This window comes from Synchiropus splendidus, chromosome 9 (assembly GCF_027744825.2).
Source record: "Synchiropus splendidus isolate RoL2022-P1 chromosome 9, RoL_Sspl_1.0, whole genome shotgun sequence".
In the NCBI taxonomy this organism is placed as follows: domain Eukaryota; kingdom Metazoa; phylum Chordata; class Actinopteri; order Syngnathiformes; family Callionymidae; genus Synchiropus; species Synchiropus splendidus.
Genome location: NC_071342.1, coordinates 11,028,634 through 11,048,587, shown reverse-complemented (window position 1 = coordinate 11,048,587; position 19,954 = coordinate 11,028,634). Strand labels below are relative to the sequence as shown.

Genomic DNA, 19,954 nt, shown 5'->3' with positions numbered 1-19,954 from the left:
GCTTACTATCATCTAATGGTGCGTTCCAGTTGGAACTGGGAAATTCCCACATCAGATTTCCCTGTCGGAAGATGGCTGGATTATATATATATATATAATATATATACTGAGGTACACACACACACATATATATATATACCTGTATGTACCTCGGTTCTTGACCACAAACCGTTCCAGACGACCGTGCGAGAAGCGGTTTGTTCAAAATCTGAATCGATTTTTCCCATTACATTTAATGGAAAAAGAAATAAAATTAAAATAGTCTTTTGTAGGAGTGAATGTAGAGTGTGTGCTGCAGGTGCGCTGTTCCTCTATGTGTGTGGCCGCTGCATGTGGGAGGGGTTGCCGAGTGAGTGACGTCTCTCCAGAAGTGAAGAGGTGCCCGGTGCGTGTCCAGCTCTGAATGTGCGCTTCTGTGCAGTTTGGCTGTGACAAAGTCATAAACCAAGTAACTTAGCTCTGTCCCAGACTCGCCTCAACCCTGCCCCAGCTCCAGCCCACAACAGGACATCAAACCCTGGAGTGTGTGCTCCAGCCTCGGAGGTGTGGAGAGCGAGCGCCTCCCCTGTGACACTCTACCACGGTCCAGTGTGGAGACAGGAAAGGTTTTACACCTCAATATGAAGAAAGAACAGCCAGTAAATGTAGCTAACGGGACACGTCTGCATACAGAGGCTGCATTATGCACAATAACAAAGCGCGTTGTGGGTCAGCCGATCGGTCCGCACACGTTATGTTTTTTCCTGCTTTTTTTGGGGGGCATTTGAGTTCTGGATTTTCGTTCGAAATCAGAAGCAAAAAAATGTCTGAATTTTTGTTCGAACTCCGATTTGTTCGAAGTCCAGGACGTTCCAAAACCGAGGTACCACTGTTTATATATAATATATATACAGTATGTGCCACAATGCGGACCATGCTAACAATGGTTAGTGCTAGCCAGGTCAACTTCCAACTTAACACTGTAAGCTTGGCAGAGACATCACTTCCCAAGTCTGAGCTCCAACTTCCAGTGTAACTGAAACACACCATAAGTCACCTGAACCACCAGCAAAACACTGAAGTCTATAATCAACATAGCTGACGTTCCTCAACCTTCATACCTGAAACTAGGAATGTACCGATGCCGATCCTGGTATCGGGAATCGACCCAATCCGGCCTCTTATAGTGGAATAGGGTATTGGTGAGAAATTGCCAATCCAATTTTTTAAAGAAATTCTTTTCTAGTTGTGATCCATAGAGAGATGGGTTCTTGATTTATTGGGAAATAAATTAAGAATTAATTTAAAATGAGGCGGTGACCCATAGGAGAGAGTTTTGTTTTGTGAAAGATAGATTTGTGTATTTAATTCACTAAACCGTCAAAAAACACGCTCAAATTGGAGGAGGAAGTTAAATTCAGGTCAATCTTTTTGACTAGACAAAAAGTATAATCATCAAATACTATAATACAAGATTTAACAACAGCCTTGGGTCATGATATCAACATCCTCCTCAAGTGTCTCCGACCAAGTCGGCCATGTGACTCGTGGGCCGCATCAAATGACTTAGCGGGCTGGATCTGGCCCCCGGGACTTGAGTCTGACACATCTGGGTCATCATAGATGGTGGATTTAGATTAGGCAACTGGCCTGAGAACTGGAGCCTGGAAATGTTTTCTTCTTCACTTTCTCCTTCCAATGAAATCTTTTTGAGCGATGGAAAGTTTCTAAGATCCGAGCGGTTGCTGTACTGCATATAAATCCTCTAAGTTTATGCTAATGTTTTGCCTCTGCTATAAGTCCTGAAATACTCATTTTCAAAAAGCTTTTTTAGTTATACTCAGGTTGTTGTTAAGAGGTTTATACATACCCTCCTGCAGCAGAGACAGATTTGTGGGGAAACAGAACGTTTCTCATCATTTCTTCTTCCCACACTTCCAGTGTAGCATACGCTACACATGGTGCTCTGGGATTATTTTCCTCCTAAATTCAAACTTAACGTGATCCGTATATTCTCAGCCTAAACCTCCAGTTCACCCAAAAGGCACATTAACAGGAGCTGAATGTGTTTCTTTACAGAGTGGAAAGTGAGTTGGGGCGATCGGATGAGATTAAATTATATTTAGGGGACTCACATTTTTAATGCTCCGCTGCTGTGAATTATGGGTAATTCCTTCGAGCAGTGTGTGCAGGATTGCAGACCTAGAGTGCATGAAGTGTGAAAAGGTTCATGAAAGCGCCCTCAAAGCACAAGTGATGTTACAGCGAGTCGGTCCTGAGCCTCGGCTGATATTATTCACGCACACGCTGAACGTGTTTAAGTCAGAGAGAGAGAGAGCGTCGGTCCAGGAAATAAGTCCTGTCAGCTCCGTTCCACTGCCACATTGATCCACTGGGAAGCTCGCGGTTAAAAGGGCACTTTACTTCCTCTACTGAGAATCACAATTTTGGAACGCGTGTGTATGTTTTAAACCCTCAAGTACTGTTCATCAATTTAGACGTTTCCCAAATAGCATATGTGTGCGATCGGGGACTCTTCATCGCACAGCACAATAGGAAGTGTCACTTTTCTGCTGCTGTTTATCTCCAAAAACCACAGTTGAACACGGAGAGCAACATCTGAAGCGCTGTGAAATGAGTAATAAGGAAATTTCCGAGTCCACAGGCTATGTGTTTGTGCATTTGTGTCAGTTTTTTTTGGGGGCTCTTTTACACAAATACAAACAGAGCGTCCCAAAGCGCATTCTGTTGATATTAAGTTGAAGCTTCTCCTCATCTGCCTGCACGCTACCCTCCAAGAATCGGTGGTGTTAATTATGAATTCCTTCTTTAAACAGCTGGATCTGTCAACTTGGGTGTCCTTTTGCATCCCAACTCCTTCTCAAAGTGGATCCGCTGCAGGTCATCAGAGACCCGAGGACTCCACGCGGGCTGTAATTGGACGTGTACATGATGATAACAGCTGATGGACTTGGCAGAACATTTTCACAGTTGTTGCAGTATGTTGCGATTAAGCCTCCGGACTTATCTGTCCAACAGACAGGGACAAAGTGATAAGCCGATGTACCAGAATGCTAAATGGATGGACAGAAAATATCCCTTTTCACGCAGTACAAAGATTTCTAAGTCTGTCCCACAGGGCTGTTTTGTCTGTGTCTTTGTTGGGAGGATGGAGTGTCAAGAGCAAGACAAGAGCTAAACTGTTGTCTTCATGGTCGCTGTTACATTGATCATGCTGGTGTGGGAAAATGACTTCCCTTAAATGTTTTGCCCTTAAGGTGAGAAAGATCCTTGGAGTGGTTTTGGTAGCATCGGGATTACATTCATTATTCAGGACTTCAGCTTTTCCGTCTCTTTATGTTCGAGTCATGGGGACAGCAGCTTGATAGAAGAAGCCCAGTCCTCCCCTGACCAAAGAAACCTGTTCCCGTGTACCCATGGCTTGGTCAGGTTACGTGGTATCAGCCCGATTTTGCCCCGAATTGGTTGTGACGTGCACATTCATATTATCGGTTGAGATTTCTAATGGACGACATTGACAGGGACAGACGTAATGTAAAGTGATATACTGTACTTCCTGACTTGTCATTTGTGGTATGCAACCTTCAAGGACATCCGGAATGGGATGGAGATTCCACCGTTGACGCCATTTGAAAAACCCCAAGCGAACAGGAACATGTCAAAGAAGCCCCAGAGTAAAGGGACCTATAATTCTGAGACGGATCTTGAGTTACGGTTGGCTCATTTCTAGATGATTTAAATGCAAATATTTGCTCTCCATGACGTCTCAAAAGGTTGGCAGTAAGCGAATGATAGAAATAAATGCACTTTTACCGCTGTGTGGTTGGTGAAACATTGTTCCTAAGACAGTCTAAGATGAGACTTTACTCCGATCAGACACAATGAATCCGACTAGTTTGGGGAAATCATAATGGATGGTCCACATTTGAGTGACAAATATAACTGACGTTGACAAACAAGCATTCAACAGTAGACGGTTGTTATTGCAGTTAAGTACCAAACTGATCATTCTGACATCCAAATGCCCGAGAGAACAAACGTAAGAGAAGCTAATTAGCACCAGCGAATCCACCATGGAGCAAGGAAGAACCAGTAATCTCCGTTAACTTGGCGTGAGATGTCAGCAGGGCTTTATCGCTGGCCGGCTCAAACTACCCGTATAATGCAGCCTATGTTCACATCCCCCGCTCGCTCTGCGCTGCTTTTGATTTTTGGTGTGCTTTTGATGTTGCATGACTCTGACCTCACTCCGTGGATGTGTGTGCATTTCCAGTGTGCGATGTTGACGCTCACCCTCGGGGTATGATGGTGAGGTTAGGGACAATCCATTTAGCCCACTCACCCCGGTAATTATTCAGCTCGAGTATCTCTGACTATCCGCACACACAAACACACGTGTGCGGAAGAGATTTCATCATGAAGTAACTCTGAGATGCAAATGCGGCGCTATCGACCTGCTAATAGGACGAGCACACGGGTTTATGTTACTCCGCTGGAGGCAAATCTGAAGGTTAGTTCAGGACTGTGGCTGGCCGTTTTCATCTCCCATGTCTTTCTTCACACCTTCTATCCAAAAATCCCACTCGAGGTGGAAGGAGCTGCCACCACCAACCGGCAGTTACCTGGCAGCAACACACGAGCGGCGCCTCAAGGTCACCTTCACATCCTCAGAGCTCTCCTGCCTCTCTCACACTCATATATCTCCCGCCCCACATGTAGGGCTCTGGGACAGATTATTGGATTAGTCTATTAACAAACTCCACATCCACCACAACCTTTAATATCCCACCCCCCACGGGTGTTTGAGACCTTACCTTGACTTTGACTGCGACCTTATTCTGGAGCTCCATGCTTGGCGGGCTACAGAGAGAAGTCTGAAGAAGACAAGGGGTTGGTAGGCACAGCCACAGACAATGACAGATCACAGCATGGGGCTGTTGAGACTCTCATCCAGGTTAGGCACCTTTTCACTTCACTTCCAGAGTGCAAAATACTGTCAGAACTAACCGCACCTTAATGAATGTTAGATGCCATCACCCTCAAGCTCAGTAACGGTGACTTCCCATGATGCTCTGCAGCTCTGCAAGATTGCGCCTTGTCACATCAGACCAATGAACATTTATTGTTTTATTTCATTAACATTTATATTCCCACTTCTCTTCTGTTCCCACTGCGCCTCACTGGTCAGCTGACTGGCTGTGGAGGCGGAGCCATGTTGCAGCGATCAACCGCTGTGATTGGTTGACTGGACTGCAAAGCATCATGGGAACTGTTTTCGTTCACCCTAACTGAGTTTATTATTGAAACTGATGGGACCAATGTTGTGCTACTCTAAGTCGCAATGGCTGGATGTGCTGTACTGTAGTCACAGAAGACACACTGTTTGTCGTCACCGTTTCACGAAACCATTCAGTATCGCTAGATACCAATAGACATCAACTGGTGCGGTGGACCTGGCACACAGAGAAGTTTACTTAATCGCTGTCAAAACTACATAAAACTCAACTCACTCTAAATTTGATGGTCAACCATTTATTATTTATCAGTATTCCATTTCGTCAATTCGTAATTACGTTTAAAATTTGTGTGTTTTTCGACTCTTTAGGATACAGACGTCAGAGGCTCGTGGGGCTAGATATGGGCCCACCAAGTCACCTTAGAACAAGTGGCCTGCAACGGCTTCAAATGTATTTATTTTGGAGAGAATTCAAATCTGAACTGATATAAATGAAATCTAATACTTGCTAGCTCCCAACACAAGTTGATATAATAACGAGAGAATGAAAAGAATTGATCCAGAATCGCGGTGGAGGCGAATAACAGCAGAGTAATCTCTCACCTCACCCCTTTTTTCCCTCCTGATACATTAGCAATTTTTTGTCAGCTAAAAATGGAAAGACAACTGCAGTTCTGCAAAAACTCAATCTCAGATTTTCACAAGCATTTTCAACACATTTGAGTTTTGGGGTTTTATAGATACTATTACGTGACAATTTTGCTGATATCGGGCTGATAATATTAGTTGGCTGATATAACTTTCCAAACCCTCCTGGCTACCGTTATTTTCAAAAGTGAGAAAGCGGGACTTGAATAAATATACATTTTGCCCAGCTGGTTGCTTGGACTGTGTTTAGAATTTTTGGACCCTGTGTGTGATTGAGTAGCTGTAGAACACCGGTGCCTCTGACTTTGAAGGTCCAAATGTCCATGGCACCACCCGCCACGTTTCTCATTTCAGCAAGATTAAGCTCCAGGCTCCTGCTTTTTAGACTCTCTGCATATATACACATGACACTCAGTTCACTTTCGATCCCAATCTTTCTCCGATACTTGGTCTCAGAATTCGGGATGAGATGTTTAATTGGGTAGGTTTTGCTGAGAAGTCAAACATATCTCTTTGCTTTAATTAAGTTCGGCATCTTTGCCTCCGGAGTTGCTCTGTTTCATGGTGATAAAGTGGAAAAGAATGCAGCCACAGCATGAAAATCTGGGTAAACAATCAGCTGCCAAAGATAAAGACAAAGTCCACTGTCATCACTGCACCTTCACCTTCACTGGTCTCATTGGAACCTCTGGAGCTGCCAGCAGGAGTGGATTATAGGTGGAACCCTTGCAAAATCGACATTTGTTTAAAATCCTGTGAGTCTGTCAGCAGAAGAGGTATTTTAATGCGGCTTCAGCAGCAGCTCAGTGCCGACGTCATTACATGATATACACTTACATGTGGAAAGAATTAAAATATAGGGATTTCCTGCATTAGTTTTACGATCATTTTATGGAAAACAGTTTACTGTCCATCCCTCACATCTGATGAAGGCTCCACCCAAGACCCGATTGTGGTTCCAGTTCATTGTGTGTCAATTTAAGTTTGAGGGGCCAGATGCACTTAGTTGGGCATGGGTCACCGGGGCCCTTCTCTGGAGCCTGGCTTGGGTTCTTAGCGTAGCACTTGTCAGATGGGCCACCAATTAGCATGGCGGCGCAGCAGATTTATGGACCCATGATCTTCACATCGCAATTCTCAGACACTGAAAGTGACTCTGGGGAATGTCACTTTGTGGGCAGGGAAAGAGTGTGAGCAGCGGTGTGAGGATGAGCAGTACCAGCTAAATGTAGCCAGGGTTACCTTTTTGAGGCAGGTTCCCAGTTCCCTCTAGAATAATTCCAGCCTGTTTTCACTCCCAAAGTTACGCAACACGTGCCCCAGGATATGCTGGAAGGCAGAACATGGTCTTCAGCTGAAAGCCTAAAGGCCCATTTATGCTCAACGGATCCAGATACGGACGGATCCTTCTGTCCATACTTTGCATTCATTTCATCAGTATTTCTTGATATTTCCACAAAGCTTACAGATACAGACCAAACAGAGCAGTACCGCCGTCAACCGTAAGGACAGTGCTGCTGTAACTATTGGATACGTAGCTCTAATGAGACACGAGGAAGACATAACAATGGCGGAAATTCTCCGTCCTCCAGTTGCGATATATTCAACAGCCTCACTGACCACCGCCTCCGACGACATTTGACTCTGGGCTGCTCCCCCTGTTGGATATATTGGTGAACAACTATGCCAACATAAAGAGCACACAGACTCATGTGATCAGTGATAGTAAACGTTTGAAACAGACAGGCACAATTTCGTATATAAGGGGAACATAAATGGACCTTCAAGTGTCAACATGTACATAATGCTGAAAGCTGCCTTCTGCTTCAGCATAGGACGCAGAAGTGGCTTGAAGAGAGTTGCTATTTGAAGCCTTGGGAGTGAGAATGTAGTGAATAATTCCTGTTGATGGCATTGATGTTGCTTCCTTGCTATGAATACAAATGAACAAATTGCACTCTTTTGAATCCAACTTGCACCAAGACGTTGAGGGTCCTGCTGTACGCCCCGACATAACTTGCACCCTTGCTCTGCCTCGAGGCGAGTCGACCCCGTCTTCCTCTATATACATTTTTCACCGAACTAACAAACTCCTTCGTCGCTCTTGTTTACAGCCTGAAGCAACACCAGCAGTGAGTCGCAGAAGCTCCGGAAGGAGGAAAGTCTGAAGATCTGAGGAAGAAGAACGTCCCGAAACCTCTACAACAGATGCTCATGAGAGGGACGCGTGAAATCAGGATGATGTTTTACACAACACCTGAAGTAAACCGGATGTTGGAAGCCTGGTGAACTGCAGTCGCAATATTGAAGTGATGTCACTCCACTGCCCAAAACTGGGAGACTACAATGACACTCAAGTATTCCACAACACAAACGTTCCGATGCGGGAAAGATCTCTCTCCATGATGGAGCCTGTCAGACCCCTTATTTGTGACTCAGGCCCGAACTTACTTTTCATCAAAACCGACAGGATAAACATGGTTATATTTTCAGGTTTTATGACTTGTGTTTCCAGTAAATGTAGACTGATTTAGTAACTGAAGCAAGCTTGTGTGGTGAGAAATGTGCTAAGCAATGAGCCGCAGCCTTTTTATAGCTAACATTATCCCATCTGTAAGTCTCCTTCTCCATCCATCCATTGATCTGTGTGAGGCTTAGAAGAACTCATAGTATGAAAAACCGTTACCTAAAATATGTCTGCAAAGAGCTGTCTGGGAAATTATTGACTGTATTGTGGAAAAAATGTTCAAAATAACAACAAGAAAACCCTAGTAGTATCAAATCCAGAAGTAGCTTCAGATGGGCTGCTGGGGATGCTGACAGAATAGTTGTTATCCACTTCACCCTAAGAATGTGGCTACACCAGAGAAGGTCTCGGGTTCAACCCCCTTTTACCTCAAAGCACGATACCAGAATCAAGCTCCAATAATGCTGAGCTGTTCTTCACTGGGAAAAAAGTGTTGATGAGATTTTTGGATTTCTAGTCATCTGGAGCACATGGCAGAAAATGTGGCTGTTAGTCGCCCATGTTCATCAAGCTGGCTGTCAATACAGTGATGGAAAAAAAGACTTTTGGACACTCCATGCAGTCTACTATGAGCTAAATATTCATTAGATTTATCTAATTTTTGGTTCAGTTCTGAACCTAGTCTCTGTTATTTATTGACTTGCTACTCAGTGTTGAAAACTGACATTTTGAAACTGTCAAGAATTTACTTTTGTCAGTGTAAGCAATAAACAAAAAATATATTTGTATTTGCTTGTGTCTGTATAATGCGGCCACATCTTTGAAACTCAAAAAATATTTTTTCATGCTATGAAACTTTTTTTCCAGCGCTGCATAATTTCAGTGGTATAAATAAAATGTTCAACTTCTGACGAATTCCCAAAACGATATTTGACAAGAACAAGGAGAGGGGGACAGTAGTGTGAGGTGAAATACATTCTGGATAATGTTATAATTTAGTCCAATATTTAATCACTGTACATTAGATCAAGATCTTTTAACGGTCAGAATTACATGTCTCAGAGAAGCAGGAATGGGGCATGATACGTCTGAGAGAATGGAAGAGAAAATATTCATAGTATTATAGTATTATATACAAAAATCTAAACCCTGATGTTTCTGGATCTTCTTGAGACAGAGAGGTTCTTGACCGCATCAACGTGGTCACTCAAGTCGCATGTTCAGATGCCCCATAAATGGGAGCAAAATCTGTTGTTTATGAAGCGAATAGTCATTATGATTTTCCGCATAACTATATCTTGGAGTTTCCCTTATCGTGCCATCTGCAGTGTCGTGTCACTACTCCCCCAACTTTAAAATAAACATCCCTCCACAAGCTTGCTTCGGTTCTAATGTCCACTCTTTTTACAGAATATATTCGATCCAAAACCCAGAAGTAAGTTCAGTTCAGCCTGGGTGAAAAGAATCAGCACAAGGTTATTTGTTACAAAAAATGTACTGAAAAACCAAGAAAAAAAAAGTTTCCTCCAGCACTGAATATTGATGTCAGACGCGATCCAAAGCGGAGTAAACTCTGAGAAGTTGAAAAGTGCAACATGTTGACACTCTTAATGTTGAAGTGAGTAAAACACTCCGAACATGTAGCAGCAGCTTGTGTGCAATACCACTGGGATGTATTTCGATGCATGCGAAGTGTAAGATGTTGCGTGTTTTTTAAAATCTTTTACACAGTTTTGGCATCAACACTTTTCTAAAGATAGTTCTGCATCAATTTACATTTCAGTGCTCGGACTGGCTTCTTTTCACCACTTGGTTCATTCACTCTACACAGAAGCTGTTTGCTATATAGAGATTAGTTGACACACTCGCTGCAGATGTTCGTCCGCCAGTGTTTCTCTTTAAAAATGCATCACTATCTTAGGCTTTATTGTGATTCAAACTTTGTAGAATAGGCATTTGTTCTTTTTTTTTTTTATAAAGAAAAAGGTGATCCTTCAACATCACAGTTGGATTTTCTTCTGCAGATATAAGGTCTTTATGCAATCGCACTGTATTGTGAACCATAGCGATGTGGTTTTGAAGTGGTGAAGTTCAACAATGCAAAAAGTCTCTGTAAATAAGTAGCAGCTGTCGGTGACATTTGTGTATTTGATATAAAAAAAAAAAAAGAGAAGTAGAAAGTATAGATGGAATCAGCACTGAGCAGCTCATGATATTTTATTTTTTCCAGTTTCAAATGTGAGTACAAAGAAATGTCTGAGGGATTTGAGAATATAAAGATGGCGACACAAGGAGGTGAATTTCTGTCCCAAAAGTCGAGGGGATTGATGAGATCTTCTCCTCATAATGAACCCTTTACACGGCCGGATCAAGTGACTCTCGAGGAGCTGTTCCATCAGTCAAGCTCTTTGTTAAAACCGATGTCATTAGAGAAGTACAATCACTTGTGCGTCGTGACTGTTTCAACTGCAGCGCCGGTGTTTTCATGACAACCGTTTGTATGTTTCGCTTTCACAGCCTGCACAGAAGACAGTGTGAGTCACTGAGTTTGGGAAGATGTTACGTAACGTGCAACAGATGTATTTCTGGGTGAGAACGCTGACTACGTGAGGATGTGAAACATCTGTAACGCACCTAATGAACCACCACCACGGAAAGGATGGATGCAGTTGGTTTCCATTCTCAACTCATTTCTCTTTTTTTTTTCTTTCTTTTTTTTGGATGCATTACACAGAACTCCAAATCATAAATCAAAACTCGGATTTCTCCTTCGTCACTGTTTATTAAAGACTTAATGTGAAACAACCACCTAAAAAAAACTCAAGACAAAAGTCAATTCTGCAGACTGTCCAGCTCTGAATCAATTTTTGATTGAAAAATATCAGTGACAATTTCAGACACTTACTTTATGATGTTAAAATAAATCAGATTATGTATTGTTGTTAGTGGAATCTAGACTTATGGCATTACAGTCTTACATTTCAATCCAAGGAAGAACTCATTGTGCAAAATCTGTAAACATGAGCATCTTATTTTTAACATGACTATTAGAAAAATCTGCCCCAGCTATATTCAGATTTTAATCACTGTTTGGTCACTTTAAGTCTAACTACACTTTTATAGTGAAAGAAAGAAAAAAAAGAAGAAGCTAATTCGGTGTTTCACTGCACTGGTTGTTCAAATTCCTCCATGTTCTTCATTGACAGGTAAAGGAAACAGAATCCCTCATGTACATCATAAACATCTGAGAATTATTACAAAAACAACAGGTCACTATTGTCTAGTCACTGAACAGTAAATGTAATCAGTGCTAAAAATATGTGACTTGCTACTCAAATAAAAACGCGAAAATATAATCTTGTGAGAGAAACACAGCTATGTAAAAATATCATCTTCCATAATTCTGGAAGTCTTACAGCAAATTGAATACAACTCTGAAGCAAGGGATTTAGTCTCAAACCAACATGAAGTGCAACAAAAAAAAAAGAAACAAGGATTAAGTTCTTAAATCTTGAGCACTCTAACTTTGTTTAATCTTTCCTCACTCTTAATCCTTTCATCCTTTCTCACCTATTTTCATAAACCACACAAATGACCATCCACCTCAGCCACAGACACTGTGTAGTTTTATACACAGCCTTAGCGGGTCTTGTGCGTAAAATGTGATATGAAATGTGACAAAAGTATATTTGGTTTTTTTTAAAAGATGTGGGTTGACGGAGACTAAATAAAGCTGTGGTGAATATATGAGTATTTTGAGAAGTAAATAAAGTTTATTCAGAGATGGCTTTGCTGTGTTTGTTGTCTTTGTCATTGTTAGTTTTATCCAAGCGCTATATGACACAAAAGAGGGATTTACAACCTGGATATTATCGTGTGAAGCTCTGCTACATGTAGGACAAATAAATATTACATTTGGTGCTAATTATCATCTCCCTCCCGGAGCACCAGATGCTCACAGTCACCGCGGTGCCTGTGCTACACTCCCAAATTCATGGCTTTGAAGCTGATAGGTGGGTGAGAACAAGGTATTCTGAGGAATATTGTAGTTTAAAAAAAAAACCTTACGTAGAGATGGCTCAGATCTCTGCAGTGATAAATGTTAATTGTCGGTTTCTGCATTTAAATAAAGTAGTGAGGGATAAAAATGCAAGCGTGGGACTGAGCACGTGTTGGGAGGAGGAATATTCGGAGCAAAATGGAGCAGTCACCCGCCCCTAATGGCCTCGTACAGTCAACAGATGAGCTAAATAAAACATGAACGGAGGTATTAAGTCATTTTCACGGAGCCATCCGACGAGTATGTTCTATAAATCAGGGTGAGGGAGAATACTGGGTCACTATTCCACTTAGCCTACAGTGCCGCGTGTTCTCGAGGCTCATGCATATTAACAAACCTATCAATGTGACACTCCGAACTCATTCTGCATAGGTGATACTGTGTGGTGGGCGGGCGGGCTGCTGGCCTTTCCACATTAGGTTGGGACCAACTGTGGAAATAGGAGGATTCTGGATGAAACCAAGAATTTTAATGTGTTGTGACCTCCTAATAGGGCGCCATCATTTCCCCGCTCCCAGCCCGGCGCATTAGCAGAGGATTTAAAGACTTGCTGATGTGAAATATTACAGCTGCAGAAGCAAATGGCTGTGAAGAACCACAACCATTCACATGATTTGGAAGGCTTCTGAATTGGGCTGGAGCTCAAGAAGAGCGGCGCCCTTCAGCTTCCACTGTACAGTGAGATCTCATCTTCTAAAACACGACACGGTCTTCTATGAGTCTGTTTTAGAACCTGATACTTGGCGTATTATATACAGTAGGTCCTCGTCATTCGTCTTGACTTTACAAGTTCTCCATCGATCAAGTGTCATTCAGCTTTACAGACGGATCCATCTCTCTGTGTCTCGCTCTGTGTTCATTCTGTCTGTTTCTCTGCACATTTCCACAAAGCTTACAGATACGGACCAAACGGAGCAGTACCACCAGAAACTGTGGGGGGCAGTGTTGTTCTCACTACCTGATACGTAGCTCTAAAGAGACACGAAGACATAACAATGGTGGAACTTCTCCGTCCTCCAGTGGTGATATATTGAGTGATGTCCCCAACCTATGCATCTATCTTCTTAGCATTTCTGCTAAGGTAGGAGTCTTTCTGAGAAAGGAGAAGTATGATGAAGGTGGGGATGATCAATAACATGAAGGTTAGAAAGTGAAAAATATGAGAAAAATGGAGACGCTGCCCCACTGGTTTGTTCAGGTACATTGTAATTCCTTTGAATAACAAAATGACTTAGGGGCATTGTTTTTATTCCAACTTATGACTGTAGAAGTTCAACTCTTTGAGCATTTCAGTTCTGAGATCCCAACATATTATGTTAAGGAATTCAATTGTCTTATATGGGATTATTTTTGAGGTCCTTAAATCTGCTGATGCCATGTGTGACCACACATGGTCACACTCATACTTGGATAATCCGATCCTGGAGGTGGGGACGGAATCCTGTCGCAAGTCAAGGACCTACCTTGAATAAGACAAGTTTCCTCTGATACACACCAGTGAGGTCTACGACCTCTAGTTACTTAAAATTTATGACAGTCATTAATGTCACCGTCCAACAAATGTGACTCAGCGCATCCTGCTCAATCCTCAGAGTTGTTCATTTACTGAACTAAAAAGAACTAAAAAATACATTTCTACTTAAAAAGTTCAAGTTCAATAATTGCATCTCGAGAGGTTTTGATGACATGTCAGTGTGGAGAAATGTGCCCTCAGAAATAAGTTCGCGAAAAATGAGCCAGAACAAAATGAAAGAGTGACTTTCGAGACCAAAATAACAAGCATTCCAAGGTTTCTATTTAATGGCTTGGTCTGTTTGAAGAAAACAAGTCAAAACAAACAAGCAAAAGAAGGTCTGATTGTAGTCATGCATTCAATGACAGCGTTCGTGCGCCTTTTGTTTTGACTAAGCAGTTGAAAGACTGTCCACAGATCAGAAGCGAAACAACACTTGGACTCACAGGTTGCATCTGCAGCGTATCTGTCACTGCTGTCAGCACCGGTGACCCCAGACAGCCCAGCAGCAACAGATTTCCACACGACTGCGCCGCATCATAATGCAGCCTGTTCATTGTCAGAGCCTGTCAGAGCGACCCTGTCAAAAATCATTGTCGCCATTTCAGCACACCCCTCCCCTAAACCCCACCGGTATGCAAGGCTGGGGATCAGAAGCAGGAGGGGCAGCTGAGGGCTCTGAAGTCACATGTGAAGCTATGCGGCTCAAAATCTGCCGCAGCATGCTGCGCTAATTCTTGAAGACAGAGAGGTTGGATTGTCGCGGTCTGGTGTAACATGACCTGAGGTCGCGCCTGGTGTGGGTTATATAAAGGCTGAGCACTAACCTTAGCTCTGACACAATTTAACCATCATGTTTAATCTCAACCAGGATGCACTTGAACCACTGTGGCTCTAAATCTATTCTCTCCGTTTAAAAGTGAAGGATCCTACCTGTGTGACTCGAGCTGCAGTGATGTCTGTGCTCTGTATGCAGAAGCTTAAGTCTCTCATGAGCATCCAATTTGCCTCATAATGGAGGCTTGTGGTTATATAATGAATAACATTATGTCGTGAGTGACCCTGACAGATTCACTTCAGTGTTTTTAAGCTTGTTTTTAAGCTTGTTTCACGCCAAAGACGACAAATCTGCTGCTCGAGTTAAGCAGAGAAACTGTTTTGTTTCGAGCTATGAGCCAAATCCGCCTCTCTCTCTCTCAGCGCTCGTCCAGTAAAAGCATTTTGCTGTCACCATGACACAGACAAACACAGACCCTGTCAGAAAAGTCCTAAAATGCCAAAGCCTGGTAAAAAGGATATAGATTGGCACCAGCCTGCAAACCTACATCTCGACTGAGAAGCGCATGCCATGTTTTCCCGAACACAAATCAAAAGCGCCTAGAAGGAGACACGACCTCTGATGTGTGACTCTGAAACAGTCAGTGAAAAATAAAAACGGACTTGTGAGGCAGCGTTGGGCCTAATACTGTATGTATCTGGGCCTCGACTCAGGAGGGAGACAGACAGAGCAATAATTCTGTCTGTCAGTCGACGTCTACATCTGATGCTCCCCTCCTCCCTTCATCACTGCTGTCATCTCAACATCCCTCTGCCACCGCAGAGCGCTCCCAAAACCGAAGATACAAATCTGCAGCCAGTGCACAGACGCACGAGCACAGACAGCCGGTCGACCGACACAAAGCTCGCGGGCCATCAATCAGAGCTTGTCACCCTGTCGAACCGCGGTAGCTGGTCAGAATTAAACCACTCATCTAAAGATGCAGTTTTGTGACACGCTCTCTGGTTGGCCATAAATCATTTCCCTCCAGATAGCGCAGCGTTTATGCCCCAGCGCTGAGCTTTCTCCACAGCAGCTTCGGATACTTCCATTGCCGGTGTTTCGTGGTTTAATGGCTGAGCACAACTTCGATTGACGTTGTAAACAGGGCCATTCATACGGAGCCCATGTGTTCATTTTTTGGATGTGACATGCATGACTTTATTTTATTTATCCCGAGATAACTTTTATCTCATGATAACTAATATCTCAAGATAATTTGAATCTCAAGATACAATTGTAAATGTCAGCGCATGTGTAACTGCCTCTCTGGCAAAGCATTTTGTATACATCCACCAGTAACCACTGTTTCCCAAGAATATTGCCGACGGCAAAGTCTCTGCGCTTTTAACATTCTGATCAAGCGCCTTCTCAAAATAATACCTCATGTGGCTAAGCTACATGTATTGGAACTGACATGCATGACTTTATTTTTTTTTTATCCCGAGATCATTTTTTATCCCAAGGTAACAGTTATCTCGAGATATTTTTTATCTCAGGATTAAAAAAAATAAAGTCATGCATGTCACTTCCAGGTAATACGTATAGCTCAGCCACATGTGGTAATGTTTTGAGTACAAGGCAGATCAGAGTGTTAAAAACGCACTGACAGTGAATGACAACGTTGACAGTTACGAAGCCATGGGAGACAGTGGTTACAGGTGGATGTTTACGATTGTATCTTAAGATAAAAAAATATCTCTGTCTGTTAACTGTTATCTTGAGTTACAAATTATCACGAGATAATTGTTATCTCGGGACAAAAAAAATAAAGATAAACATATGCATGTGACTGCCAGGGCTCTGTACATTCATTTTTAGTGAGTGATAGGATCAAAAAGGTCAAAGTTTATTCGCAGCTGTTGCACCTTTGCACCTGAGCAGCCAACAACCCTTTGCGGTAGGGCCACATGATGCTTGTAATAGTTGTCATGATAGCAACATCACATTATGGACCTGGAGTCAAACCAGAAAAGGCCAGAACTCAAAATTACAGCAGTCCACGAGGGAGTTTAGAGTGTAAACAGTAAGCGATATCCTCCTCCAGCCTGCCTCTCAACACAGAGACACTCTTGCACTTAACATTTTTAATGAACTTGATATACATGTTTAAAGCACTTCTGGGCTTCATTAAATGACTTGGCAGGTCACATGTGGCCCCAGGGCCTGGAGTTTGAAGCAAGCGTTGTAAGCAATTGATGGCAATGTCCTAGTAGGTTTGACCTTTTTGGTTGGTTTGGAACTTCATTTACTGCAGGGGTTTAAGATGTGTGCAGGAGTGGATGGCTGTGACGCATGTGGCATGGAGCCGTCGGAATTGGCATTCCAATATTTTGCAGAATAAATACAATTTTGCTAGCACATATGTAGCGCATTTCTGGACCAAGCTAGTGCTACATGCTTTTCTTCATCTTTATCTTTAATGCTACTCATTGGCGTGGCCATACTCGAGGCCGGTCAAGTCGGAATTTTTTGTGACGATCGTACCTGCTTGGAAATATTTTGAATGATTAATGTGTGAAACTAAATAGTAAAAATGAAAAACCCTATACACAGTCTCTTAACACACCTTAAAGGGAAAGTTACGCCTGTGAGTCTCAAGCTCTGGCTCTAAATTTAAAATCAAAATAGCTGTATTTCCCAGGTGTGTGGATGGCTGTTCTTCCACAAGAAAATTTCCCAAATCTTGAACTAATTCATGAAGATTGCTCCTCGATGGAGCATGTAGCACCCGAGCCAAGAACCTAAGAAACACCCGCGACCAGTCTCCTATGCTCTTGTTGATTTAGTAGTTCAGTGTGGCAAAGCTCAACCTCCGACTGGTAAAAAGATCGGACAACAAAATGTCCACATGGATGTAGGCGGAGTCATGGTGGCTCATTTTTTTAAAGCATTTTTGAACAAAAGTGACAAGAGATTCTATAAAAGTACGATAAGTAAATGTCATTTTCAACATGATACATATTCACTTGCATTAAAAACAATTTTGGTCAGGTGACTTCAGGTGGAAGCTGACTCGCGACTTTCTCAACAGAACATTTTTGTTAACACGTGTTGCCCCGCCCCTCTCTGCCAAATCCTCAGCGACACCTTGCATCCAGCTCTGTCATGGTCATATAAAACCTGCTCCAGCAAAGAACCCTACTCTCTGTCCACGGGATTAAAGCCACATGAAAAAAGCCAGTGTTTATTCTCACCACTGAGAAGTTCTCGCCCTCAGCTGCTGCCCCTCGGACCCTACAGAGCGTAACGATGACTCCAGAGTCTCAAGCAGAAAAACTATTATTTATAATGTATTTAAAGTCATTCCAGGTAAAAGCGATAAAACCATCATCAGGGAACACTCTTCCGCTTCGCAGCGTAAAGTTGCGTGATATTAATAATTGACGAGTGAAATGGATGAAGCATGGTTTGCTTCTAATGATTTGGCTTTCTCTCTACTTGAAGAGTGAATCTGAATGGGACCTGCCATGAAGGTGACGCCTCTCCACGAGGAGAGCGGAGGACTATAATGCGGAGCCATTAAACACTGAAACACACTTAGCCTTCATTAGAGCCGCACATAGGCACAGACGCGAGTCAGCTCGCGTTCCAGGCCTTTGAGTGTAAAAGGGGCTGAGACTTGACTCCGCCGATCCCCATGAGAAGCGGTTTAATCTTTTAGGTCACGAGCCAGAGGGTTGCTGTCACCACAATCGCTGTGGGATGAAGAACGGTGCCTGACTTTGAATCAGCTGCTAATTATCCTCACGTTCCAGCTTCGGATGATGTCAGCGGAGCTAAAATCTGCATCTATTTTGACAACTGTGAGGAGGCTGGTGACAGTTCGCCATGTGAGCGCCGGACACTCAGAACCAGGAGCGTGACTGTTTTGGTTCAGACTGGATTCTGAATAGTTGTTGGATGTGTTTTTTTGTTTTGGCAGAGACTAGAATCGCCACCTCAGCGGAAAGTATCTTAAAAAGCTGGCCGGTGACCTCAAAGGTCAGAGCGTTCAATAACAGCTGTGGGCCTTAACAACCTTGCATTCATGTTCAACAAAAAGGCAGAAGAAAAGCTTTGAAAATATATCAAATTGAGTCAAAAAAATTCTGACCTCTCTCACCAAGCTGAGGAATTATAACATTCAATTCAGCTCAATTTTCTCAATATTCAGCCATCCAAATAGGCAACATTATTACATCATAAAAATGACTCCAGACTTAAGAAAATGTAGTGGACAAGAATTAAATAATGTTGTTCCTGTAGTTGTTGCTGTGAATGAAAGACGTAAATGGAAACAATGATCATTAAAAGTCCCCTCTCTATTTAGATAAAACACTTGGTGACATTCATAGTTTGGCAATCGGCAGCCTTTGCCTTCCAGAGTCTGTGTGTTTGCTGAGCAGGGAATAAAGAGCCCTGAGCTCCTGCTCCCGAATTTTTGATCAGACCTCAAAATGACGGCATCACACTGGAAATATTCTTTCATCTCTCCAGCTGCTGGAGTGTTTGTCCTCAGCGTGCCTGCGTGAACTGACAGAAAATTCAGTCTTGAAGCCGGCCGATGCACCTGAACCAAGAGAAATGAAAAAGTAAATTACATCCACAGATGACGCGTTCCACTTGGAAATCGTTTTCTGTTTTGGTGTTGTGGGCCGAGTGGAGATTCAGCTTCATTTAAATGATAAGTGATATTAGCCGAGTGCTGTATTGCCTCGCGCCGCAGCAAAACACTCTCACTTTCCATCTGGTGTGGAGCGAACACATACTTCTCTTGAAAGCCGAAGCCTCAGAACTGTGCTTGGGCCATAAGCCTGTGCCACTAGTGGAGAATCTGTTGAATCACGACTGCAAATTTTACTCTACTTTTACTTGTTGTAGTGTTGCAGTGCCTTACTGAACAAGCCGACCACTATAAAGAGCAGTATCAGTGGGTCAGTAGACTCTATAAGCAGAGATGACGTCTGAAATTCATTGTGCATGTGTGTCATATACATCTCAGATTAAATGCAACTCAATGCAATAAAAAAAACAAACATCTGAACTCAATGATGGAGGGATGGCAGTGGCACTAACACTCTATATAATAAGATAGTAGGGGATGATCCTGACAAAGTACACAGGTCATCTTTACAATTGTGTTTTTGTTCCGCTGCCGTCATGTGACCTTGAGAAGGACATACCTGGTTTGGGGTCTTTCACAACGTTTACACAGTGAACACAGGAAGGAA

General features: G+C 42.8%; 1 protein-coding gene across 1 annotated transcript in view; it reads left to right on the top strand.

The window, feature by feature from the left end:
- zgc:171482 (zinc finger protein) overlaps positions 1 to 12,133 on the top strand; it is a 59,669-nt gene extending 47,536 nt beyond the window's left edge. The window contains exon 7 of the mRNA XM_053875779.1: positions 7,999 to 12,133. Within this exon, the coding sequence (XP_053731754.1) occupies positions 7,999 to 8,020 (22 nt within the window). The 3' untranslated portion in view covers positions 8,021 to 12,133. The remainder of the gene's footprint in view (positions 1 to 7,998) is intronic.
- Positions 12,134 to 19,954: the final 7,821 nt, after the last annotated feature.